Here is a 21160-nt window from a genome sequence, read left to right on the forward strand (position 1 = left end):
ACTCTGCAGCGCAGCTCCCTGGTGCTTACTGGAGGTAGCTGGTGGGCTAGTTGGCCCTCAGAGACTCTCAAGATTCAAGGAGACTTAATAACCCAACTTAAAATGCGCTACAGGGTGATTTTGCACACTTGTCACATCAGGCCCCCCCCTCCCTGCACCACAGTGCAAACACGCCCTGTGGCGCCTTTTAAGTTGGGGGATTAATTCCTCTTCAATCCTGAGGGTCCCTGGGGGTCAACTAGTCCACCAGGTACCTCTTGTAAACACCACAGGTGTGCGTTGAAGAGAGGTGCTCTGAGGCCACGCCCCTTTTTACACCACTCTGCAAACGCGGCTTTTGGTGCACTGCTGGTGGGGCGATGAGGTCCTCTTGTGTCCTGAGGACCTCAAGACACAAGTGGACTTCAACCTCTGAGCACCACTGTGCCAGAAGCCGTGGTGTAAAAAAGGGTGTGGCCTCAGAACACCTCTCTGAAACGCAGGTCTGTGGCGCTTACTAAATGTACCTGGTGGGCTACTTGGCCACCAGGGACCTTCAGGATTCAAAGGGACTTAATAGGGATGTGAGAGTTAGAAATTAGCATTTAAAAAACCTTAGAAATTCACTGAAAAAACCATAGGTTTCAGTGATGTTATAGTTAGCTGGACTTTGTGCATGCTTGTTTGCTCGAGGGTTGTTGCCTCTGATATACACAACAACTGTTGTAAACTCAACAGTTACAGAATGGTGGCCAACTGACCAAGGGACACTTGTTAATACGGCAGACTCAGCCAAGAATCAAGGCATTGTCTTTGACAAACCATTCTCTTTTAGGCAGCAAAATTCTCAAGTTTCCAAAACGTTTCTTAATGTTTTTTAAATGCTCAGAAAAATTGAGCCTCTCCTGTCTTTATCTGCTTCCCCATCCAAGCTCTTATTTGATCCCGTCTGGACTACTGCGACTCCATCTATTTTAATCTCCCAGACATTCTTTTCAGTTGTCTCCAGGTTACCTAGAACTCAGCAGCCAGACTCATCCTTAACCTCCCGACCACTTCCTCCACCTCCTCATACTTGCGGTACCTGCACTGGTTGGTCATAAGAAATATTATTATGCTTATAATGCTATGTATAGTGAATAAGGTTCTCCTAAATGAAGAATCAACTTTTCAGGATAAAGTTTTACCCTTTGCACCCTCTTTACTTCCTCTGTTCTTGTTCGGTCAAATTGGTTACAGTACCTCTCATCAAAAAATCTCACCTTGGTGGAAAATCTTTCTCCTATCTACCTGCATGGAGTTGGCACAACCTCTGTATGACCTTAAGTCCATTACATCCCGCTGTGTCTTCAGGACCAACACTCAAAACCTATCTTTTTTCATGACTCTCTCTGTCTACAGCTTTTTTCGCTGTTTCCTCTCTCTTTGGCGTGAGGACACCATTCAGGGTAATAACCATACTTTACAAAATACCCTTAACAAAACATAATTATTGATTCACATATGTTCATTCATTTCCCCTCTGACATGCTTCTGTGATTTACCAGCAAACAGAAAATGGATCTTTCACTGAGTTGGGAGAAATTGGTCTCCATAGGACTATTTTATCCTCTAATGTTTGGGGGAGTTGTGAGGAAATATGAATTTTATGATCAGTTATGTCCCCTATCTTAGACCCCAACGGCTCCATGTACATGCTACAAGTACATGTATGTTCCCTCCAGTTCCAGCTATGAAGACGCAAATACATGTGCGTCCAACGTCAACATGTCCTCTTTCAGATCCGCCATGAATGGGTCGAATATTCCATTCCTAAGTATGAGTGGCCACCGACTTTATATGGTTCACTTTTCACGTTTTACAGTTCAGGCGAGTAGGCCCTGAATTCTGCCATCAAGCCTTTTCCTGCTTCTACCTCTGAAATGCTCCAGCCTGGACCTGCATTCGTATCCATGAACTTTGTCCTACTCCCTGCGCGGCTAACGGTGCCTGACGCGGCCTGTTGCCTGCCAAAAACTGTATTCAGCCTTCAAGTTATCTGCTCCGCTCCTCATCCAATGCATTCCTGTCTAGTAGTTTAGGTAAACATCCTTCCAGCTACCGAGCAAAGGGCTCGGCCTCGCTGTCTTTATGCAAGTAATTCATAGCCCCTGTTACCATGGAAGATTCCTGCCCCCTCGCATCTCATGTAGACACGTAGACGCTTGTACATGCACTAACAGTCAGTATAGAATAGATTCCGTCCGAGAGACCTTTCCTTTTGGATAAAACAGTTCCTTAAACAAAGATATTAGATACGATTTGGGATTAGGTTGACCTGACCCCCCAGACTTCTGTCTCCACATGTAGAGCTAAATGTCAATTCCCCTTCACCCTCTAGTTGCACGTCAAATCACACGTCATGCGGCTGCGCGCGCATCTCTGCCAAATATTTCTGCTGACACTGCAGGATTCTCTTATGGATCCACCCACTTGTGACATCATTTTAAATGACGTTTCTAGTATACGCCTATTATTACGCCTATTTTCATTACGTATGTGTATTCTTATCTGTATTATCAGCTGTTACGCCTCCTGCATCTGTCTTAATGCAATGCTTTTCATATATATATCGTTACTTGTCAATAATGTATTGCCTATCCCTTCCTGAACCTTCGTGGTGATGGAATATGATTGCCTGGTTCGAACCATAATTCCTTTGTAAGGAATAAAGTCCTTTTCAGAACCTCTAATACCACGGATTCTGCCTCTTATTTTGACTGAGTTATTCTTACTAGACTTTACCGCATAAAAAATAGTACAGGTAATTTAAATATTTACCACATAAATTGGCGCCCGAATAGGGACACTTTCTCATCTCACGCGCCGGAGGTGCGTTGCAGGCCCGGTCTCCTGCCACAGCTGGACGGACAAAAACGCGTACCCGCAGGATTTCCTGTATCTCCCTCCGGCCAAGCGGGGGTGACTGAGGCTGCGATCAACACCCAGACGAGGCGGTGAGAAGTGCGAAGTATCCCGACCAGAGCCTAGCTGAGAGAGCAAGATCCGAGGTATACAGAGGCCCACCAGGTTCCGAAGTTCCGAGTCCAGTCGAGTCCAGTCCGGTCCAGTTCAGTTCAGTTCCGAGGCCTTCCGTTCCGTGCTACCAGGTGAGTACCGTTGCTGGGGAGGCATTTAGACGTGCACATTAATTTGTGCCGGTCATGACGGGTTTGGGTACACAGATCCGGTCTGCACTGTTTTAGCAGTGTATCTGTACTGTTTAGCAGTATATCTAGTATGTTTTGTATATAATTCAGTATTATCTAGTATTAGTATTATGTCAGTGACTAGTTTTCTTCTAATTATCATTGTTCGTTAAATGTTAAATGTTAAATGTTAAATGTTTTACTGTGTTCAAAAATTGTGGTATGAATGAGTGTTCATTATTGTGTTTATCGTATTAATTGTGTTCAAGTCCAGTTTGAGTAAAGAATCAAGTAGCAAGGTTTAAAGATGCCGTTCTTTTCAAAATTAAGACAGATCAAAACTAGAAAAGGAGTACTCGAAGAAGCTGTTCCCATTCCACCTAGGGACACTCCAGGGTACTTTATGTATCATAAACATGGCCTAGATGCCGTATTATATCTTGACTTATGGGTGGACTACACCAAGGATCTAGCAGAAAGTCAGAGGTGGCCCGCAGCTGGGACATGGGATGCAGATTGCATCATGAGAGTAGAAGAAGAATTATGGAAAAAGAAAGCCAGACAGTCACAGAAAGATGCCATTGAGTTATGGCGTAAAGAATCGCATAGGCGCACCTAGGAGAGAAAGCTATGCTAGACAGTATTCAACACATTTGGTTCAATAAACACTTGCGAGCAGCAGCTAAACAGAAAGTACGTACCTGCATGATTTGTTGTCAGTTCAATCCAGGAAAAGGCGTACCTGTAGAACAGGGTGGATTTCAACCCCCCGATCACCCTTTTGAAGTCCTCCAGATGGATTATATCCAGATGGAACGATGTCGAGGATTCAAATATGTCCTCGTAGTTGTATGCGCTCTTTCCCGGTGGACAGAGGCGTATCCCGTCTCAGATTACACTGCCCCGACTACTGCCAAACAGTTAGTTCGAGAATTCTTCCCACGGTATGGTTTGCCCCGTGTCGTGTACTCAGATAATGGCCAGCCATTCTCATCCGAGCTAATGAAACATGTTTCACTTCTGTTAGGCTATCAATGGAAATTCCACTGTGTCCGACATCCCGAGACAGCAGGTCTCGTGGAGCGGCATAATCAAACTTTGAAAATTAGACTGTCCAAAGTATGTAGAGAAAAAGGTGTCGACTGGATAGTAGCTTTACCAGTTGCGCTCTTTTACATGAGAATGGTAGCACACTCTCGAACAGGGCTATCCCCGTATGAGGTGATCTTCGGTAGACCACCAAATATGTGGGGGACGCCTGTACCTCGTAAAATCACTGATGTTGATTGTAATATGCTGACAGATTACCTGGCTTCCTTGATGTCTGCACTACAATCTTGTCGTTCACAGGTAGCTGCAGCTTTTCCCGATAACACTGAGGTGAAGCCCCATGACGTGGTTCCGGGGGACCTTGTGCTTGTAAGGAACTTCGACAGAAGGAACCCGCTGGAGCCTCGCTGGCAGTCGTCCAAGCTCGTCTTATTGACCACAAGGACAGCTGTGAAGATTGAGGGACGCAAAGGGTGGTTGCACTCGAGCCATATCAAAAAATTTCATGGACTACCATCCGACTTGAACTTTCAGCCCTGCATTTCCTCACAGACTGACTCAAAACTCCCCCTGGTTGATAAGCCAGAAAAGGAGAATTATAAACTGAAACTAAGGTCTAGCAAGTCAGACAATTTGATTGTTTAAGTCCTCTCCAAGGTGAATCGGTTGAATTTGTCTCTGACATGTATCCTCTAGACCGAAATAGAGAGAGAAATAGACAGAAACAGCTCAAGAAACATGCGTACTGTAAATCACTTCGTAGTCACTGCATAGTGACATTATTAATTATGTTTTCTCTAAGTCTTCTGATTATTATTGCCAGTATATTATTACACATGTATTACCCTATTTCTAAGCGTGCTTTCAATGCTACTGCCGAACATTCTTTTAGCGAATTACCCCCGCATGAGTTGTCCTACAGATTTGCGCTGCGCAACAATACATTCATTAGTATGTTACATCATTCTCATCAGACCAGCAATGCTACAAATTGTTGGATATGTGGCCGACTCCCTCCCTATCAGAAATACAGGGGAGTTCTGCCCCTCTTTCCGTATCCATTCACACACAATGGCTCCTGTGGAGCATGGTTTAGTTTGATTAATTCCCTAGATTCAAATTCAGTAGTTTATCAAGACAACTGGGTTTGGGGAAACCTGAACCTAGTTTTACTTAAAGTCTGCTACCCTAACAAGGAGGGACTTCCCAAAAGAACAGGAACTGATCTAGAAAATGAAGTATATGGATTAGGTAACTTTACACTTAATCTCATGATCCTGAATGTTGAATCCGAAGCTACACCAATCTTGTCCGCTATGTCAGTATTTCCAGTTAGAGGCGAATTATGTGTAAGAAAGAATGGTTCAATACACATGGGCCATAGTAAATGTACCACTGTAATAGAATTCAGTGATAAAGGCAAGTCTACATTTAGAGCTTCTCGTCACTCCTACTTCATCTGTGGTCACACCGCATACATACGCCTACCCCTAGATTGGGATGGTACCTGTTACATTGCATTCCTTCTGCCACCTGTTTTCCTAGCCCCGCCTGATTACCATAGGAATACCCATTTAGTACACAATAGACAGCAGAGAGATCTCCCGATTGTCGACTACACTGAAACAGCATGGGAGCAATATACAGATTTCAATAAAGGTTTCTTTCCCTACATAGGTACAGTCACTAATAGTAAGCTGATACGTAGATTAACTAGAACCCTTGAAGCAGTAGTGAATGAAACTACTTCCGCCTTAGGCAACTTAACAGAGGAGCAGTCTGCGATGCGGATTGTTGTTCTCCAAAATCGTCTTGTCCTTGACGTCATCCTGGCCGATAGGGGCGGAGCTTGTAGGGTCATCGGATCAAGTTGCTGTGTTTTCATACCAGAAAACGCGCCGTCAGTATATAAAGCCATAACTCGACTTCATAAGATCGTAAGCCAGATACATCAGAATCCAGGCACCTGGACTTGGTCCGGTTGGTTCTGGAGCGTGTTGTCAGCCTGGGGATGGAGGATCCTATCCTTCCTAGGTATTGGCTTTCTCATTCTATTCAGTTGCTGCTTGTGTCTACAATGTGGGCCAGCGATTTGTGGTCTGTGTGCCACATCGTGTATCCCGCCTTCAAATTTTCATTTAAGATCCCGGAAGAAGAAAGAAGAACAAATGATGCTATATGAACAGATTGATGGATTGATAAAGATGGATATTTCATGAAGGGTCCGTAGGGGACAAGGAGGGAATGAGGAAATATGAATTTTATGATCAGTTATGTCCCCTATCTTAGACCCCAACGGCTCCATGTACATGCTACAAGTACATGTATGTTCCCTCCAGTTCCAGCTATGAAGACGCAAATACATGTGCGTCCAACGTCAACATGTCCTCTTTCAGATCCGCCATGAATGGGTCGAATATTCCATTCCTAAGTATGAGTGGCCACCGACTTTATATGGTTCACTTTTCACGTTTTACAGTTCAGGCGAGTAGGCCCTGAATTCTGCCATCAAGCCTTTTCCTGCTTCTACCTCTGAAATGCTCCAGCCTGGACCTGCATTCGTATCCATGAACTTTGTCCTACTCCCTGCGCGGCTAACGGTGCCTGACGCGGCCTGTTGCCTGCCAAAAACTGTATTCAGCCTTCAAGTTATCTGCTCCGCTCCTCATCCAATGCATTCCTGTCTAGTAGTTTAGGTAAACATCCTTCCAGCTACCGAGCAAAGGGCTCGGCCTCGCTGTCTTTATGCAAGTAATTCATAGCCCCTGTTACCATGGAAGATTCCTGCCCCCTCGCATCTCATGTAGACACGTAGACGCTTGTACATGCACTAACAGTCAGTATAGAATAGATTCCGTCCGAGAGACCTTTCCTTTTGGATAAAACAGTTCCTTAAACAAAGATATTAGATACGATTTGGGATTAGGTTGACCTGACCCCCCAGACTTCTGTCTCCACATGTAGAGCTAAATGTCAATTCCCCTTCACCCTCTAGTTGCACGTCAAATCACACGTCATGCGGCTGCGCGCGCATCTCTGCCAAATATTTCTGCTGACACTGCAGGATTCTCTTATGGATCCACCCACTTGTGACATCATTTTAAATGACGTTTCTAGTATACGCCTATTATTACGCCTATTTTCATTACGTATGTGTATTCTTATCTGTATTATCAGCTGTTACGCCTCCTGCATCTGTCTTAATGCAATGCTTTTCATATATATATCGTTACTTGTCAATAATGTATTGCCTATCCCTTCCTGAACCTTCGTGGTGATGGAATATGATTGCCTGGTTCGAACCATAATTCCTTTGTAAGGAATAAAGTCCTTTTCAGAACCTCTAATACCACGGATTCTGCCTCTTATTTTGACTGAGTTATTCTTACTAGACTTTACCGCATAAAAAATAGTACCGGTAATTTAAATATTTACCACAGTTGGTAGTAAAAATTTCTTAGGAAGTAAAAAAACAATTCTCATTAGTAATGCGTATCTTTTAGAAGTAGCCAAACATATTTTGAAATGCTCCAATTCACGGTTACCTTGTAGTTCTTACCTGGGAAGTGTAACCTTACCATTACTGCCAGAGTTCCTTCTGAAATCACCATTTTGTGCTAGAAAGTGTTTCGAAAAGACATCTTCACCAACACCAACAGAAAAGTGTATCTCCACATTCATGAGACCCAAAGGAATCAATATGTGCAACCTCCTTCCTAATTGGCATATTCCTGCATGGGATAGCAATAAATGAAAATTCATGTTTCTTTTAAAGAAATTTAGTACCTATTTTCTGACCCCATTTCTTCTTGGCTGGCCAATCATCAAGCAGGAAGATTCTTTAATGTGAGTAGATGTACAGACACATGAACACATAGAATACATTAGTGTCAGTGCAGATCACACCCCATTGAAACCTATGGTTATTTGGTTCTACCAGGCACTCCTGAAAGCAATCAAGGGTTCATTTTTGTGTGCCTGAGAAGCAAACAAATAATTGAGCAATTATGATAGTGGGTTGCATGTGATTACAGGGGGTTGATGAGAGAATGAGGCTAAGTGTGTTGTGGGATATTCTGGCAGCCTGGGTGCAGCTAGTGGGTTGCAGTTGGGTAGCAGTTTGAAGCCCCATGCAGCTGAGTGAAGTTGGTGAAGTAGGCAGCATTGGCGGCCTGGTTGCAGTAATCCCAGTTTTCTACAACTGCCAGTAACTGGTGCCGGTACTGGAAGGAGCATTGAAGTTGCATTGATATTCACATTAGTACTTGTGTGGCACTCTTACTCTTACTCTCCTACTTACTTATCTACCTTGGCAACCTTGGTTGGCTAGCTCTTTTTTCAGTGGAAGCTGTTTTCATAGTCAAGAACATCATTTCATTGGATAGCCTTGACAAAATGACATTACAGAGATTACTTTCTGGTTGCCTGATTGCTACAACCAATACTGCTAATAATCTCCAGAAATAAAAAGAATCCATGTGTCGAAAGAAGTCTTAGTTGTCTCATCTGAAGTCTCATCAGGGATCAAGTAGGTGACATGCTCTTAGACTCTTGATTGTCACATGGGGCTTCTTCATGTCAGCAAGCCCAATTTGACCAAAGTTTGCTCCTTTTACAAAGTTAAGTCCACTCTGCAGATCTCCTTGTGGAGTAGAAGTAGCTGAATTAGTAGAAATAGGGGTCATATCCAGGGTAAATAGTCTTTGTAGTGATCTTGAGATGGGTCCTGTGGATGCTAAAATAATGTTTTCTGTTCCAAATAGTCATATTGAATCGAACCTCGTAAGTGGCTCGCCTGGTACTCGGGCTTGTTCTAAGTCCTGTTCAAGTTGATCTTTTTAACTCACATCGTGGACAAGAAGTCTCTCCAGTTTAAAAAACATACGTCTCATATGGAGAATGTTTGCGAGCCCTATGGTGATGCGCACAGCGGTGCCAGGTTCACATATTTTCCAACAGGAAGAGGAGCTAGTTCCCATTATGGGGGTAACTACTTATGTGATCTATGATAGCACCAATTATGTTTGTCAAAAAGGTGATTGTGGGAGTATAGTGGAGAACCTTGGACCTTTAAACGCTGAAGTAGGGCATAGGGGCTACAAAGCAGAGGGGTGGAACATAGAGAGGCCATCATTAGTCTCCCCCTCTGGGGAAACGCCTACTCGGCAAGAACTAAGGTCTGTGAGACCACTTAATGGGGAGTCTCAACCATTTTTCCCTTCGCCACAGTACCCTCATTTAGGATCGGGTCAAAGTCTAATAATCATACAGTGTGTCCAGAAATTGGTTTTATGTCAAATACATTGGATTTCGTCTCTCTGTTTGATTGTGAATTGGGCCCATTGAACAGACATTTCATTTTATATCTATTATTGGAAATTGTGGCCCTGGGTTTGGTAACAAGTAAAGAGATTTTTTATATTTACCCTCTACTTCTATTCCGAGTTGAAGAGTAACATTTAACTCTAAGATTGTCATAATACTGATATTAGGGAATGTGGATCACTTTCAGAAAAGAGGAATTGATGTCCTTCCGGTTGAGACGATTACTGAGTTTAATTGTGATAGTTCAATGCTGGATACACATGATACACAGGGCCTGAATTACATGAGAGGATCTGTCACTTTGAAGGACATTACCATATCCATAGGTAGAAACATGAGGAGGAGAGTCATAAGTGTCGTGGAAAATGAGGCTCCATGTGTATGGGAAGCTGTAAAGGGAGATGAGTTATCTAATTGGAGTTGGGCACACTAATAGGGCTCAAAAATACTACAAAGCTCCCAGTGTTCAGGCTGTAACCCTCTGTGTAAAAAGTATTATCCTGGAGTATGGCGAGCCTATGTCAGTCTAATTGAAATTTAATTTTGTAATGCTCTTTAAGCCATTAAATATCTGCTTGCAGGAAACTTGGGTTTGTTCTGATTTTAAGTATGAGAATTGTTTTGTTTTCTCTTGTGTAGCAAAACCTTTCGCAAAAGGCCACATCAGCGGAAGAATCACTATTTTACTGAGCAATGGTATCAATTGGAATCCAAAAATATTTGTTCACCCCTCAAATCTTTGCCTGTGCTCAAAGTTAGCATTGTTTAATGAAGGTGGAGGGGTGTCATCTTTTTTGCTTGTAAACATATATATCCCCCTGGAAAGTCTCAGGATATCCTAGTTCATTCCATGTTTTCACTTGTTCGTAGCATTAGACTTCTGGAGGAATGTTTGGTAATACTGAAATGGAATAGGTGTGGTGTATTCCTAAGGCTGTGTGCCCTGAAAAATCTTGATAGGTGAAGCTTGTGCTTTCTGGAAAGCTGGATCTTAAATGAATTTGTTTTCTTAAAAGTCAGATTTCCCAAAGACTCTCCTGCTTCTTATACTTTTCATTTCCCTCATGGGTAATATTTAATGTAATTGACTATATGGTGGTGTCCCATCAAATGTTCAAAGTTTGTACACAATTGAAGATTTTGGGGACTGAGTTAAGTGGCCATAGTATTCTTTCATTGATTAGTATTCCATTAATTAGGAGCTTAAGGCTCTTGATTCCTGGATCTCTGGGAAAGAAAAATTTTATGATAACATACCGTATTTTGGCCATAGTATTAAAATAGCATGCCTGGGACTTCCTAACTCGTCATTTGATGACCCTATCTCCTGGTTAGAAAAGCAGTGAGCATTTTTCTAAACTTTTGGGAGCAAAGATAGAGGAAAAAGAGCCAAATCACCTTTTAAGATCTCTTGGACTATTAAAAAGTTGAACTGTGAAATAAACTCCCTTGTTAGGAAGCAATTTATATTTTCTTCAATTATGAGGCAGACGGAAATTAATCGCCTTGAGAGTAAAAGAACAAGATTGAAGGTGGCCGAACAAAGAAAAGAGAAGGACCAAAAATGAGTTCATTTGAGGGAAGCCACTACTTCATTTAATTCTTGTAAATATTGGGCTTTAATAACCCAATACTGTGACTCTAGAGTTACAGAGGAGGCTATTCCAATATCGTATGATAAGTGGACGCAGTATATTTTGCAATTATATGTCTGTAATTTAAGTAACAGTGGCCTGTTTATGCCTACTGTTGAAGTAGATTTGCTGGAATTTTATGGCTTCCCACCTTGTAAGGAGATTGAGGGATTCATTGAGGATGCAAGAACATCAGGTGTTTTGGGCCCTGATCAACTCCCGATAGAACTTAATAAACAGGAGATTTCCTTATGGGCTATCATTTTATGTCCACTTTTCCAGTATTGCTCTCTGTTTGGGGATATTCCATGTTCTTGGAAGGGAAGTATCATGGTACCCTTATATAAAAAAAGGACCGAATTGTCCTCTTGGATGCAACGGACACATTATAAGTCAAAAACGTATTACTTCATATGCAGAAATGGCCATTTGCTAATAACCTCATTCCTGCTGAGCAGGCTGGTTTTTGTAAGAACTGTGGTACTCTTGATAATATTATGGCCCTTCAAACCTTAATTGAAAAGTATCCTTTGACTAGGGTTATGTACTCTGCTTTTAACGATTTCTCTACAGTGTTTGACAGGGTTGACCGAGGGGAGCTGTGGAGAAATTTGTCTGCACTAGGGATCTCTGCTCATCTTTTGAGGCTAATAATTGCTTTGTACTCCTCTACTTGGACTCAAGTCTTGATGGTAGAGAACCAAGGTTTGTCTATTAGAGTGGTGACGCACAGTGGTTTAAAGCAGGAGTGCCTGCTTGTGCCTCTTCTTTTTTCACTTTTTACTCACGATTTGCCTCATAGAGTTGGTCAGATAAAGGGGGATCCACCTAAATAAGGCATAATGAATGTTGGTTGTTTTCTTTATGCAGACGATGTTATTTTGTTGGATCTAACCCAATAGGCTTTCATAGCCATCTCTTTGCGCTGTAGAAATATGTGGAAAACCAATTAAAAAAAATAAACATATCTAAGAGGAAAGTTCATTTTTAGAACAAAGGGTTGTAGAATTAGGCGAAATTGTAATTGGTCCCTGGGGGATGCCCAAGTAGAAGTGGTGCAGTTCTATTCTTATCTCAATAGAATTTTGTCAAGTAACTGCCTAAACAAAGATCACATAAATCACTGCAAAAGTGAGGCGCTGTCCCAGGCATCAGCTATTCACAGATTGTATAAGTGTTGAGGGCAAAGGCACTTCGCACATGTCACTGAGTTATGCCTGTAAAGTGATGTACGAGTGGCACTGTACGTTTTTTGAGAAAGTAGAGGGCCGAATATGGCGCCTATTTTGTAATTTGAATTCTTTGACTTCTCCACCTGATCTTCGGCTCGAATTTGGGCATCCTTCCACAATTGTGCTTGCTATGGCAGCTGTCCTGAGGTAGGGTGATAGTTTACTGGGTACACTGCATTAAAGCTTGAAATTTTTTATAGCTTGCAAGGAAGAGGTACACTTTATTCTGATTATATAAAAGCTCTAGAAATGTTTAAGATCAGTCAGAACAGGGATGTTCCATTCCCATAACCCCTTTAAAAAAAAAATCTTTGCACACAGTGAGTAGGAAAAATTTATATTTTGCTTTGTTCACAGCATGCAAGGATTGAAATTATAATAGACAGTAGCATCTGTTAATATATATATATATATATCTCCAATAGAATCTTCCACATGATGTCGGAGAATCATCTTGTTATTAAGGTTCAATTGGCTCCTGTTATGAGTACCTTACTTGAATTGCAGAGGACCATAAAAGTTTTTATGCAATTGCAACTACTAGTAACACTTTTTAGTGATATGTGTTAAGCTGGATGCTTGACAGATGTATTGAAATTATGGCACATCAGTATTTGAGTGAGCAGAACTGCGTATTTCACTTTTGCAGTTACGTGTCCCTATAGCACTTTACCTGCTTATTTGAACTTTTTAATTTTTTGCATTTTAATACAGTGTATTGTATTTTGCATTGTTTCAAGCATTGAACATTACTACCTAAGTTGACTGTCTTGCGTATTTACACTATTTCAGATCTTGACACTGTTGGACTTGGTCCTTTTTGGCTAAAGTTCCCTAAACTTTTTGCCTTCCCCTAGACCTTTTTTCTGATATGATGTTGCCAAATTGGATGCTTTGGGCACTTTGCCACTGCTGGTCAGTGTCAAAGTGCAAGTGCTCCCTGTATACAGTAGTATGGATTAGTGATTCCATGATTGGTATATTTGTTTTACTAGTAAAGGCCCTAGTAAAGCGTGCCAGGTCTAGTAATTCAAATGCTACTTGTGGGCCTGCAGCACTAATTGTGCCACCCACATAAGTAGCCATCAAAAGAGAACTCAGGCCTGCCACTGTGCGCAGTTTGCTAACTACCATGTTGTCCTGACAAGTGCACCCACTTGCCAAGACTGAAAAGGACTGAAACTACTTCCTGATCAAGAGGAACATCTGCCAAAGAAGAACAGCTGAAGAGATTGAAGAGAAGGACTGACCCTTGCTGTGTGTTCTGGGCTGGCCTGCAGTTTGCTGATTTACCTAAGGAGAGGCTAAGGGACATTGCTGTGTGCTGTGTCCCCCTGCTTGAAAGAACTTTGCTGTGTCCCGAAGTAACTTGTCTCCAAGGGCCTCAGGAGATCTGGCTCCCTGTTGTGGACTCAGGAAAATCAAAGTTTCCAAGTGTGTCTCAGCGACGCTATGTGTTTGTGCTTTTTGCAGCCTGAGACCTTCATAAGCATTGCTCAGGGACTGTGTGGCGCGTGTGCAGCCTGAGACTGCCGTGGGGTCTGTGGTGCTGGTTGGAAAGTGCCCCGTGACTGCAGTGCCCCTGCAGCGTGAATCATCGTCCACGCTGCTGTGTAGCTGTTTGTGGCCCGAGCCGTCATCTTAACTGAGGCTGCGGATCTGGATCACCGCCGCCGGCCTGAGCCACAATGTGCTAAAGGATTTCGGAAAGCTAAGGAAGTCGTGAGGTAATCGTGATCATTGTACGCGAGAGGAATCTGCCCAAGATCGTCAGCAACAGAGAAGGCAGTGCCGTAACCTGTCCGGCTACAGCGTCGCCTTGCATCGGAGCTGCGTCGTCATCGGGTGCGCCCAGCAGGATGTCCGACGAGCGGGGAGAGAGAGAGATCGAGGCAGCGCATCCCCCAGGTAAGGCTTGCTCCCGTCTCTCTCCTGCTGCATCGCGTTAGACGCGCTGAGTCCTCGAGCGGCCCGACCTGCCCGGTAGTACCAGGGCCGCCCTCGGAAGTTCAGGACTGTTGTCTGTGGTTGGGGCCTAGTGGTGCCCGTTCTAATCACGTCAATTGGCCTGGTATTATTCCTGCATTACCAACTGCCTTATTACTTGCATTAGGGATTGCATTATTCCTGCATTACAAACTGCCTGATTACGTGCATTGAGGATTGAATTATTCTCGCATTACGAACTGCCTGATTACTGACATTGAGGATTGCATTATTCTTGCATTACGAACTGCATTAGTCTGACAATACGAACTGCATTATGAACAGCATAGCATCGCATTAGGACTGCATTTGAACATCGTGAACTTCTCATTAATACCGCAAGAACCTACAAGTGTTTGTTGGCCTAATAACTGGTCAAGTGAAATATTACAATTACGCATATGTTGGATTTATATCGTCTGTTCTTTCCTTATTTTTCTTCTTGAAAAAGATATCACTATTTTCATACATCAGTGTGGTGTCCATTTGTGGTGTTATCACTGTGTCACTGGGAGTGTGATTACAAATACTTTACACATTGCCTTGAAGATAAGCCTGGCTGCTCGTGCCAAGCTACAAGGGGGTGAGCAGGGGTTATCAAAGAGGGTGTCCCTCCTTTCCCTGACTAGAAGCAAGGGTCCCTATTTGGACTAAGGTAACTGCCTCAGCCAACTAGAGACCCCCAGCTCTAACAGGCATTGGGGAGAGGTGTTGGCCTAACGGCTAGGGTGCTCGACCTCGGGCTTGGGGAACTGGGTTTGAATCTCGGTAATGACGCTGAACATCCTGTGATTCTGGGCAAATCACTTAATCTCCCCGTGCCTAACAAAGAATGAATGTGTGTCCTAATGTAACGTAACTGGCGCCATGTAAAGCGCTCTGATACCTGATTGGATTCGGGTCAAGTTTGCACTATATAAAACTCTGCAAAAAAAAGTAAAAATAATAATAGAGTAGTAATATTGCCTATTTGTACATAATAAGGTTTTGTATGTTCTCTCTGTGATGGAGTTTGCGCTAGACTTGTTACTTACACAGACTTAGGCTGTCTGATTGTGATGCCTTTGGATTTGTGTATGTCAATTTTAAATAGATGAAATAATTCATGTTATAATGGTAATGATACGTATTTTCTTTTAAATGCTTTTAATGTTGTTGCATTGAAGATAAGGATGAATTGTTATATTCTTTATGTGAATCACTCTTGAGTTCAATGACATAATAAATACAAATTGAATTAAAACCATTTCACCTAAACTGTTTAACCAACATTTTCAGAAACCCATTTATTGAAACCAATTTATCAAATATCTTTTTGTCTGAAATTGGCTTTTGCATGCCTATATTGTAAGGTGTAAATATAATGGTTGCAGATCTTACTTTCAGAAACAGTTTTGTTGGAGGTATTTATTTTAGTATTTTAGTCCAGGGCAGATTATTTCAGATTTATATCTTTTACATTGGCAAGCAATTACTTAAAATGCTTTTAATTCGCTGACCCAAGAAAACCCCAAAACACCATCAATCTCTGCTTCCTAAAACACCCTAGGTACACCTAAGCTATGCCCGTTTCTGAGCCCTAAAATAGCTTTCTACTCCTAAACTTTACACCATTCCAGACACCTAAAACCCCTCACTACAGCTAAATTACACCCATCCCTGATCCCTAAACTATACTCATCCTTGAACACTTAAAGCCCTTTGTGCCCCCACACTCCACTCATCCCTGAACCATAAAACCCCTGCTACCCATCAACTCCAGCCAATCCTCAACCCTAAAACCCTTTCTATGCTAAACCACACCCATCCCTGACTTCTTAAAATCCCTCACACAGCCAAAGACCGCCCATCCCTGACCCCTACAAAAACGCAAACCACCAATTCAAGATCCCTAAAACCAATCACCACACCTTAACTCTATCCATCCCTGAACCCTAAAAATCCCTTTTTTCATCTTAACTCCACCCATCCTTAAAACCCCTCACCACCCTAAATGCCACCCAATCCAAAACCCTAAAACCTCTACACCCCCTTAACCTCTGCCCATGACTGAACCTTAAAATCCCTAAACTCCACCCATCCATGAACCCTAAAATCTCTCAAGACCTCTACACTCCACCCATCCCTGAACCAAAGAAAATCCTTAAACCCATAAACTCCACTCATCTGTGCATCCTAAGCAACCCTCATATCCCTAAAAGTACCCCATTCTGAGGCCTACAAAAAACCCTCACCGCTCCTCAACTCCATCTGTCCTTGAACCCTAAAAATCCTTTCCTATGCCTGAACTCACCTATTCCTGACATCTTAAAGCCGCTGATCACTCCACAATATTATCCTTCCCTGAACCCAAAGAATCCTCACTAGTCCTACCTCTACCCAAGTTTAATGTAATTTTGGATGTTCCCTTAAATGTATCTTTCCTTTAAAATGTTTCCTTTAACTTTCAATTTATTTGTGTTTCCTTAAAAGTGTCTTTCCTTAAAATTGGTTTTCAATGAATTGGTTTCCTCCAATGAGGTTTCACTGTATTCGTTTTGCCATTAATTCACATAAATCATATTTTCTAAATATCTTCTAAGTGTACACATATTTTAAAAGAAATGGGGTACTGTTCAATAGCCTGAACTATTACGGACTACGAGGAAAAAAAATTCTGGGTGTTTAAGATGGCCAAAAAGATAAGTTTGTATGAAGAGCTAACAGTAAAACTGTTGAAACAATCTCTACCTTTGGGTTCGAAAGAAAACCCTGGCAGATGGTGTTGAGGCTTGACAAGGATTCAAAGGAGAGCCTAGGGTCTTATTTGCAGCCATAAGGTACATGATCTTAAGCTTAATCAGTTAAGAGGAGCAGACCAATAGTGGCATAGGAAGTGTAGTAGAAAAAAGTGATAAATGGTGTTTATTGAAAATTACCTAGTATTCTTATAATTTATCAATAACAGAATTTATCTTATGGTTTTAAAGAAGCCGATTGGGAATAATGGTTTTAAAGCAACTTTGAATCAACAACGCTGGCTGGTTCTGGTCTGACAAGCTGTTTTGTGAAATGCACTTTATTTGCTGTCCTGGTCAGGACTGAGAAGGCCGGACTGTAACTGAATGTTCTATCCTTCACATGTAGAGATTTTCTGTAGCATTGCACAGTAGGACATTCTTACAAGAAGACTATAGAACCAATGTGCTTTATTAAAAAAGATTTTCAATTTGAATGTGAGGATGCAAACTCACGAATGGCCCTGATAAGCTACAAAGGAGGACTTTCATAGGGAGTTTTGACGCTTTTTTTACTTAGATGGTTACTTGTGAAATATTTTATGAACAATCATTTTGAAGAATTGAGAGATGAAATTTGTTGTTAAGAGTTTTCTATGAACAGTGGTGTTCAGAGATGTGGGATAATTTGGAAGTAGACAAACAGGGGGGCATACTATCAAGGACGGCATTAAAATTATCGCCGGTTTAGCGGCAGAAAACTGCCGCTAAAGCGGCGATAATGGGCTTGATAATATGCCCTGGAGAATTCCAATAGCCAGGTTCACACCAGAACATGGACTTCTATTGGAATTCTCAAAGGCACATTATCAAGCCCATTATCGCCGCTTTAGCAGCAGTTTTCTGCCGCTAAACCGGCAATAATTTTTAACGCAGTCCTTGTTAATATGCCCCATAGTCTACAAGAAATTGATCTGTTTGTTAGATAAATCCAGGAATATAAGGCCTTCACCTAATGTGTTGTTTCCTCTTTTTTTGGGTTTATGGCCAGATGTACAACGCACAAAATATCACCTTGCAAATTGGGAGACTTTTGCGATGGCTCATGAATATTAATGAGCCTCTCGTAATTTGCGAGCTCATTTGGAATAGCAGGCCCTCCCAGGTATGGTGGCCTGCTGGGCTCAGCAGACCACCATGTCTGGGACAGCTTTTTAGTAAAGCAGTTTTTTTTTTATTGCAGAAATGAAGGACCAATGCCTGCCCTTAAAAAATATTTTCAGAGCCTGTCACAAACAACTCCATTACCACCCTCTTGAAGAGGATGGTAATTTCTGAGTGTTTTTGCGGTCGCAAAACATTCGTGCTTGGGTTACAGAGTCACTATTTGGAAGGGAACGCCCCTTACAAATAGCGAGTCTCTAAACACTTCGCAAAATTTTGTTAGTACATGGCCATTCCAATTTTAGCATGTGCAAACGGGTCGCTAACCCTTTTGCGCAGGTAATATTGGTTGTATATCTGGCCCATAGTGTTCTCTATTTCTTGTATGTTGTTAAGTTGTTACACCCAGTATGAACACACCTATATACTACAGAAGTAACATTTCCATCAAATTCTGTGCTGAAGGTGATCTTCCAACACACATGTGCAATTCTGTCTCTTAGCTCGTGTGAAGGGGAAAGGTTCTCCTATTGGAAGTGGCGGCTTTACTTTTCGAAATAAAAGAGACTTGATGAATTTATGTTGTGGATTCGGAATATTGACACAAATCCCTTGGTAAAAAAATTACTTTCTAGGCTAAATAAGAGACGCCTGCTATTCCAAAATGGAAGAATTTACATGGATATATCTCTGTTTTTCATTTTAGAAATATTTCAGTGATGAGTGCAAGTTCAAGGAGACGCTTCTACCGAATAACTACAACGCGTATGAATCTTGGCGTTATCCTGGGATGTACATCGCCTTGAGCAAAAATGGAAAGCCGAAGAAAGGAAATAAAGTTTCTCCTTCCATGACAGTAACACATTTTCTTCCCAGAATCTGACTTCTCTTTTAAAAGTCAACTTCCGAATTTTGAAAATGATCAGCGAAAAACTTAATGCACTTTTACCGTATAATTTTACACCCAAGTAGGTGTAAAATATACAAAAGAATGACTGAAATTTGTATATATTGCTCAGGAATATTTAATTTATGGATTTATTTATTTATTTTTTAAAAACGGATAGACTTTGTTTTATGGTGCAATCAGAAGCAAGCTTACTATATATTTATTTTTTGTTTATTGAAGCTGTTAAATGAGCTGCTATTTTGTGATGAACACAAATGACGTGTTTTTGGCATACAGTGAGTTGCACCAATAATACTGTTTAAGGGAGCCCAGAGACAAATGTATATATATTTTTCCCCCGCCAGCCGGTTGATCTTCTCAGGACCTATGCTTTCAGTCAACGGCATAGTGACTCCCACAATAAAAGATCAGCCTGCCTGCTTCTAGCCTCTTGCGAGGTACCATATGTGTTGTCTCACAGGCAATGCTGTTGATCAGTTTTGACCAAGGTAGGTCCAAGGGGGATGGATCCTTGTCTGACATTTAGGATTACCATGGACTAAACTAAACAAATAAGTAGCATTTAAATTAATTTTATCTATATTTATCATCTGGGGACATCCTCAACATCTGGCATTAATCTACCATTCCGAGACATGCAATGAATGCCGGCATCATAGATGACCAGCCTTCAAAGCATTACTGAAAAATATGTTAATTTGGGGTTCATCTGCAACATACCATCTCACAAAGGATGTTCTGACTCTGGAAAACTGTCATGGCGAGGGAATAGAACCACTAACTTCCTATACTCAGTTTCAACTCACTGGCTATATTTCCAAAAAAGCCCTGTGGGGATCAACCCGCTGAACGGAGTCCAGCAATAAAGGTTTTTTTTTACTGGGGCCACCCTTCTAGTAAAACGTTCTCATCATACACTTTGCTGCATTTATGTATTGCCATCGGTTCTCTTTACTTTTGTGCCCCTTAGATTTAGAAGCAAATAGTTCAAATGCTATTGTGTCTAAAACCTAGATTATATAACAAATGATAATTCTTTCTTCATTCTAACACAAATTATCATATTTATTCCTACACCTAATTTATGTTGTAGTGATATAGCAGTTTATGCCAAATGAGAAATAATATGTATTCTGTCTCAGGATCTGCTGACTTGCAGTAATGTACAACCCTTGTGAGTGTAACATGGCTTTAAGGTATACACAATTGGGATGTTTCAGTGTTTTAGAGGTCTGTATATTTTTATATTTATTTTGAAGCCTCCGAAAATCTGTCTGTATTTTCACTCTTCTCTTATCTGACGTCTTGTTTGGTGCTATCCATTTGTGTCTTTTCAAGAAGACCTACTGTTATAACACAAAATATTTGATCAATGGCTTTACCACAATATAAATGGTAATTTATACATTGAAACGCATCTAGATTGAAGTAAATGTTGGTAACCTTAAGAGAAAGGACTGTTGAAGTAAATGGGCTGCGCTCTATCAGTCTTGTGGAGGAACCCATAGTCACATTTTCAAAGCGTTGCTATTTTCATTCAGCCATTTTGAGCTATGCCATGCATTGTAAGATGCAGGTGGGGAAAAAGCAAAAAATAAAAGTGGGGGCAGAGTCCAAACAACTTGAACAGACATCTATAGAAATCTTTGGCTTTTTCCCCTATGTTAAAAAATATGTAGCTGCCACATTACTAATCTCACCCTCTTTTATCAAAATATGTACTCTATTTCCACAGCGTACCACTTATCAATAAATCAACAATTAGATTTGTAGAGCACTACTTGTCTCCCATGAGGGTATCCAGGCGCTTATCTATATGATTTATATAATTCAGCAAATCAGTTTTCACTTTTCCACCACTTACTGGACCAAGTGGTGGTACTTTGATGGGTTAATAATGCGAGTCTAAAAGGTTTCTTGATATTCTGGAGGTTTTCAGATGGGCTTGTTGAACTGGCAGGGCATTTTCACATAT

General features: G+C 41.5%; 1 protein-coding gene across 1 annotated transcript in view; it reads left to right on the forward strand.

Annotated features, from left to right (window-relative positions):
* The window catches only part of LOC146860198 (fibroblast growth factor 4A-like), a 179615-nt gene extending 158665 nt beyond the window's left edge, over window positions 1–20950 (forward strand). The window contains exon 3 of the mRNA XM_085644039.1: window positions 18982–20950. Coding sequence (XP_085500165.1) covers window positions 18982–19158 — 177 coding nt within the window. The 3' untranslated portion in view covers window positions 19159–20950. The remainder of the gene's footprint in view (window positions 1–18981) is intronic.
* Window positions 20951–21160: the final 210 nt, after the last annotated feature.

The sequence above is a fragment of the Triturus cristatus genome, chromosome 3_1 (genome assembly GCF_964204655.1).
Source record: "Triturus cristatus chromosome 3_1, aTriCri1.1, whole genome shotgun sequence".
Taxonomy (NCBI): domain Eukaryota; kingdom Metazoa; phylum Chordata; class Amphibia; order Caudata; family Salamandridae; genus Triturus; species Triturus cristatus.